Consider the following 6,166-nt stretch of genomic DNA (forward strand, 5'->3'; position numbering starts at 1 on the left):
CTTAAGGCACTACGATTGTAGGTCAACACTGAGAGAGCAGTTAGCACCTGCAAACACTGGCAAATTGAGAATGTGAATGTTTATTTGTACAATTGGAGGTGGTGCCAGATGAAGGGGCAAGAGGGGAAAAGCGAACCAAAAGAGCAATGAGATTTGGTGTTGTGGGAACTGCTGCCACTGCAGGAACATGGCGTAGAGGGCTGTGGGGTTTGGGTTCGCAGTTATGGAGCCAAGAAGATGAGTTCACAGCTGTGAAAGAGAGACACATGCTGCCAAGTTTTTGGGTTGCAAGGTGAAATTTTGATAGCAAAGAGTCAAAGTAGTAGGTGGTAGAGAATGCTGAAATTGTTTTAAGCTCCAGCAGCTTTGTGTGTCGGCTAGCATTTAGTGAGTGAGAGTGTCAAAGAGGTGCAAAGAAAACAGGATTTGAAACTAGGACTAGCTTTTTGTATAAACATGTACAGGAGATGCTGTCAAAGTTGTTACAGCTACCTTCTGCAAGTAAGTAACTTTGCTGGAAGTGAAAAGGTGATTGGTAGCATCTCTCAACCACATCACAGCAGCTCTAACTAGACAAATAGAAGATTTGACAGATTTTAATGGTGGCCTCCTGAGGAGGAGAGCTGAGAAAGTAAATGTTGGCATGAGCACACAGGCTCCCTCAGAAGGGCAAAACACAGGGTCAGAGGGGAAAGGTTCATCTTGTCATCGCTGCTTTCTAACATGTAGCCACTTCCTGTTTCTTCTGAGAACGGTGAATAAGAAATGAACTTGAATTTGGGCAAAGCTTCAAGGTTTTTATTGAATGGTACATAACTAATAAACAAGATTATACACTGTCGGTATTTTCATGGAAAATAGACTCAGTTAAACACAGCAACATACTTCTGCCTTTTTGATAGATGCTAATTTAGCATTTGTAAAATGCAAGGCCCCAGCAAAGCTGGAACATCCTCCCAGCAACAGCCTAAGAGGGCTCCTGCTGGGCAGCCTTCCTCTCCAACTGAGCTGTCAGCACTGGCTCAGATATCATCGATGTTAACTCCAGCACGGCACTGCTGGGACACAATGCCAGTGAAAGGAGCTGAGATCAGGCTTTTAGAGCAGCAGTGTCATTAGTGCCAGCCTATGGTGATGCCTCTGTGGAAGTGCAGAGCACTAATGCCAGAAATGGGACCAATAAATAGCAATGCAGGGAAACAAGTCAACATTCCTTTGTACATTAGTGTGCTCTTCTGCCTCTGCCCCCCAGACCTATAGAATTAGCCTTGCAATGACACACAAGCCTCTGTCGTAATAGTGTTTGGATTTCAGTTGATCAGTAGACATGGTGAAATTTGACAGTAAGATGCTCAGCTGCAACAGCAATAGCTCTTAATGCTATACATATATATATGTATATATATATAGACTACATATTGGTACAATACAATTCAAAGAATCAATGGCCTAATGTAGCCATTTTTATGTGACAGGGTTAACCTTGAAATATTAATGCATAAACTATTTATTCTCCTCCAAACCATAGAAGTTACAAAGAATATTCTCTCTCCTTCCCATACACCTTTTAATAAGACAATTAATTTTATTTCTTTAACTTAAGTGAATTAGCAGACTCTCCATCCGAGCTAGGAAACAGTTTCTCTCGTTCCTTGTTTCAGTTAACAGTGATGTGGAATGGAATCACTTTTTTCTCTAGCTTTTCATCAGTAGACGGTGAAATTTGACAGTAAGATGCTCAGCTGCAACAGCAATAGCTCTTAATGCTATACATATATATATGTATATTATATAGACTACATATTGGTACAATACAATTCAAAGAATCAATGGCCTAATGTAGCCATTTTTATGTGACAGGGTTAACCTTGAAATATTAATGCATAAACTATTTATTCTCCTCCAAACCATAGAAGTTACAAAGAATATTCTCTCTCCTTCCCATACACCTTTTAATAAGACAATTAATTTTATTTCTTTAACTTAAGTGAATTAGCAGACTATTGGTACAATACAATTCAAAGAATCAATGGCCTAATGTAGCCATTTTTATGTGACAGGGTTAACCTTGAAATATTAATGCATAAACTATTTATTCTCCTCCAAACCATAGAAGTTACAAAGAATATTCTCTCTCCTTCCCATACACCTTTTAATAAGACAATTAATTTTATTTCTTTAACTTAAGTGAATTAGCAGACTCTCCATCCGAGCTAGGAAACAGTTTCTCTCGTTCCTTGTTTCAGTTAACAGTGATGTGGAATGGAATCACTTTTTTCTCTAGCTTTTCAGAAGGCATTTTCACATAGACCCCAGTAGTGAGACATCGTCTTCTCTTTATCTATAAAATATGGGAAGGTAGTAAAATAAATAAGTGATCACAGCATAATCATTGACCAGCACATTTTAGAGAAAACTGATGGATGTTCTGCCTTTACTGAGTAGAAGGTATTCTAGACACCTTTCCCTATCACCCCTCTTTGTAGAAGATCCGTTGAGACCATTTGAGGGAGAATCAGGAGTTACAGGGGCCATTTAGCAAAAAACAGAGTCCTGCCATTCATTTAGCCCTTTGAAGGTGCTCCTGCTGCAGAGTTCAGTGTTGGCTCAAAATTATGAGTGTTCACACTGGTCAGTTTCATTTAGCTTCTAGGGACAAGGGCGGATTGAAAAATATGGGACAGGGATACTGTTTAGTTTTAAGCTTTGACATCCGGTTTATTTCTAACAGACTATGAGTACTCCAGACCAGCATGGAAAGAGGCAACCCAGGCTTACATTTCGCGTGTGTTTGTCTTTGTGCAGACATTTCTAGCTGTGAAGTTAAAAATGCTGTAAGTTACAATTCTCCCCCATCACAAGGGGAAACTTCTTTAAATTTGCTTTGCACAGAGGTGAATGGTGAGAAAAGGAAAAATCAAATCCTGGGATTTTGTATGAATCAGTTGTGAAATCAGAGTACACGTGGAGACTGTTGCCTTTGATCCCAGAAGCATCCAGGACTCCAACCTGTTCTGAGCATCCAAACCTAAGCCAAGGTCAGTCCAGCTGATGTAAGCTGACTGCTTTCTGGTACTCTGGCAACACAAATGAGCCATAAACAAATCCAAATGGCAGCTCCAGCAAGTTCTCTTATTTTGCTTTATTGTAACAGCATTGCACCAGTAAAAAGGAGCATCCCAGTACGTTTGTTCCCAGTGTTCTTCCCTGTTCTCATTTCATTCTCTTTGTCCTCATCACACAAAGGGGTGTTATTAGCAGGATGGGGCTGAGTTGATGGGACTTACCGCTTTGCCCACGAGAATGGCTGAGATGATGATACTGTAAAGAAAAAATCCTGAAGCAGTAGCTCCTAATACCCAGAGATATATGACAGTGTCTGGACAAGGTTCCGGATCTAAAACATATGATATCACACAAGTCATGTCACACATGAGCCTCATAAGGAAGCCCCTAGAGTCAATAAGTCAGCCTCTACACTGCTTTTCTCTAGCATATGCTATCCCAGGCTACTACCGGGACTGAGCTCTGGGTCCCTGCCCACTCAACCTCCAGTGAAAATAGACTTTATCTGTAGAAGAACATGCACCTTACTCTCCGCTATTTCTGCACTTACATACCTAACTGCCTAGACATACATGTACACTATATGGTATTGCTTATGCTGTCAAACATCCATACATTGCTAAATACATTGCATGGGTATGACTATGCCTGCTTTAGGGGTGTGCAGGGAGACCTGAAAGGAATAAGAGGTAATCATCATTCTCAGAGCTTGAATCGGTGTTCAGCTTCACTTCTTACAAACAGAACTTTGAAGACCTTTGAGACATAATAGCAACTCCCTTAACCTGGGATATCACAGTACTATAAAGCTGCTTGGCTTACCAATGACATAGAGATGCGTCCCATTTCCCTTGTTCATAAAATAAGGTGGAGGGTACATCCGCTCCATCTTGCAGACGTAAAGACCGGTATCATTAGCTTGCAGGCCAGTGAGGGTGAGGGTCACATTGTTTCGGCTAGGGCTAACATGGCACTGAATGACCTCTTCCACACTGAACATTTTAAACTCCATTGTGTAGGTTGAAGCACAAATTTCAGTGAACTGGTCACCCGTCTGTTTAAGCAGAGTCACTCGAATTTCCTTTGCATTCCCAATGTGCTTGTATTTACACACCAAGCTGGCGACTCCTTGCCTGTTGGCCAGCACCATTGCTGGCTGAGTCACTTCCATTACTGTAAGGAAGTAAACAGTATGACGGTAAGTGAACTGTCAAGAAATGATCTGCAGTCATTTGCTTGAAACCTGCGCAATAGGAAGGGAGTCCTACCACCTCCTATTATCCATGCATAACTCCTAGAAATGCTGCTAAATCCTTCCAAAAAAAGGACTCCAAGACCACAATTCACACAGGCACTGCATTAATATACTTAAAAAAGCTCAAGAAGTGCTTTGATTACTATAAATGATATTATACATCTCAGCAATTACTTGTTGCTTAAATAGTAGGTAATTTGGCCCACTTACTGGAGCAATGACCTGCACACTTCAGTTTCCCTCAACACAAACTTTTTAATATACATAAGAAAGAAAAAAAAAACAGATTTCAGATGGTAAAGCTGAAATTTGATATGTAAAGTTAGGCATTTAAACCACAATTTCTGCCTGGTAGAAATAAGCATGTTCACATTTAGAAACAAACAGGTTGACATCCTGTATGGAACACGGAACAGAACCATTAGGGTAACAGTAAAACTGGATGGAAAACCTGTTTGCATACTTTTGTTTCTGATCTTTTTGCTCCTCATCTTTAACCAGCTATTCCCAAGCCAAAGTACAGCAACAGTATATACCCCAAGCCACAGTATAGCAACACACAGCAAAGCCTGATAAACATACTGCAAAAAATCATTACAGATCTTAAAGGGAAACTAGTGTACCATGTACATCCCCACTGGCTGCTTTTTACAATTTCTATACTCTATCCTGCTACACAATGGGAAGGCACCAACTTTTGCTTTAATAAGCTGTGAAGATTCAGTATTATTTGTTCAATTTCATTTTATATCAGTCTATTTTGGGGCAGGGCTTATCTTCGTCAGTTCTGCAGTGCAAGAATTTGGGACGAAGAGGAGTAGAATTTCTCCATCCATTCAAACCTCTATATCCACATTATCAGCTGCCAACAACTTCACTCACAGGGCCTGGTTTGTCAAAATCTTTCTTCCTTCTTGAGCTACTCTGAATCCTGCCCAGACTCTCTACAGATGCTACTGCTCTAAAGTCTGTCTATGGTTTTCCAGATACCTCGCGGTGCCCCAAGACCTTGTCCCCAGACTGTCCTATGGAGGGGTCCCATGTCATCTTTCTCTCCCTGTTGTACCCAGTCCATCTCTTGCAAAGATGTGCAACCAAGAAAATGTAGACACCCCCAGCTACCTTGCCTCCTTCATCTACCCACCTTCAGCAACGGCACTGGCTGTGCAGAGAAAGCCCACGGTGACCAATATTGAGAGCATTCCTGCGCTGGGACAGATGCTGAAGGGGCTGAAGGTGGCTGATGCCTTCAGACTTTAAGACAAACTGGAACTCTCAGGACTGGAAAAAAGGCGACACCTTTCAGGATACTGAATCTTCGAAATGTTTGAACCCACACAGAGTAACTGTGTGTATATATAGCTTTGATCCCAGATGCTGTACCTGAAAGTAATATGAAGCTTTGTTTTGGTTTTACGAGAAAGGAAGTAGTGGGTTTGATTAGTACGTGCACAGTTAACCTCAAACAGCATGAACAAAAACAACTGTTCAGCAGATGGAAAATATATATTCAATCTGAAACTGCCATCCATTCTGCTTTAAGAATTGGGGGAGGAAAGGTAATCATCCAATAGGGCAGTTCAGGCCCTTTGGTGCTGCCAACTTGCACTTAATATTTTAGCAATCATCAGGTATTTCCTACTAGGACAACACACACAGAACTATACTTCTGCCTAATGTGGCACAGTGAATCGGTGCAAGCTAGCTTTTTTATGGAGGACTTCCCTCCACCCCCAATTTCTTTGCTTGCTTTAATGTTAGTGCTTTTGATGTTTAAAAATTGCTGCCCCCTTCAAAATACTGATTACACTTGCAATGACTTCATCTTTTCATATCAGCAGTGTG

The 6,166-nt window shown here is 41.1% G+C and overlaps 1 protein-coding gene across 1 annotated transcript; it reads right to left on the bottom strand.

The window, feature by feature from the left end:
• Positions 1-2,079: 2,079 nt before the first annotated feature.
• On the bottom strand, positions 2,080-5,650 carry CTLA4 (cytotoxic T-lymphocyte associated protein 4). The gene is made up of 4 exons (XM_009289422.1): positions 5,466-5,650; positions 3,889-4,239; positions 3,288-3,397; positions 2,080-2,341 (listed from the first exon to the last, which is right to left on the bottom strand). Exons 1-4 carry the CDS (start codon positions 5,521-5,523, stop codon positions 2,243-2,245), a joined length of 618 nt encoding a protein of 205 aa, XP_009287697.1. The 5' UTR covers positions 5,524-5,650; the 3' UTR covers positions 2,080-2,242.
• Between the last annotated feature and the right edge of the window lie 516 nt (positions 5,651-6,166).

Source organism: Aptenodytes forsteri, unplaced genomic scaffold (assembly GCF_000699145.1).
Source record: "Aptenodytes forsteri isolate BGI_AS27 unplaced genomic scaffold, ASM69914v1 Scaffold442, whole genome shotgun sequence".
Lineage (NCBI taxonomy): Eukaryota > Metazoa > Chordata > Aves > Sphenisciformes > Spheniscidae > Aptenodytes > Aptenodytes forsteri.

Coding starts and splice junctions, on each gene's coding strand:
- CTLA4 (XM_009289422.1), bottom strand. CDS start 5,523: ATGCTCTCAATATTGGTCACCGTGGGCTTTCTCTGCACAGCCAGTGCC. Junction 4,240..5,465: donor AGCCAGTGCCGTTGCTGAAG/GTGGGTAGATGA, acceptor ACTTCCTTACAG/TAATGGAAGTGACTCAGCCA. Junction 3,398..3,888: donor GACGCATCTCTATGTCATTG/GTAAGCCAAGCA, acceptor CATATGTTTTAG/ATCCGGAACCTTGTCCAGAC.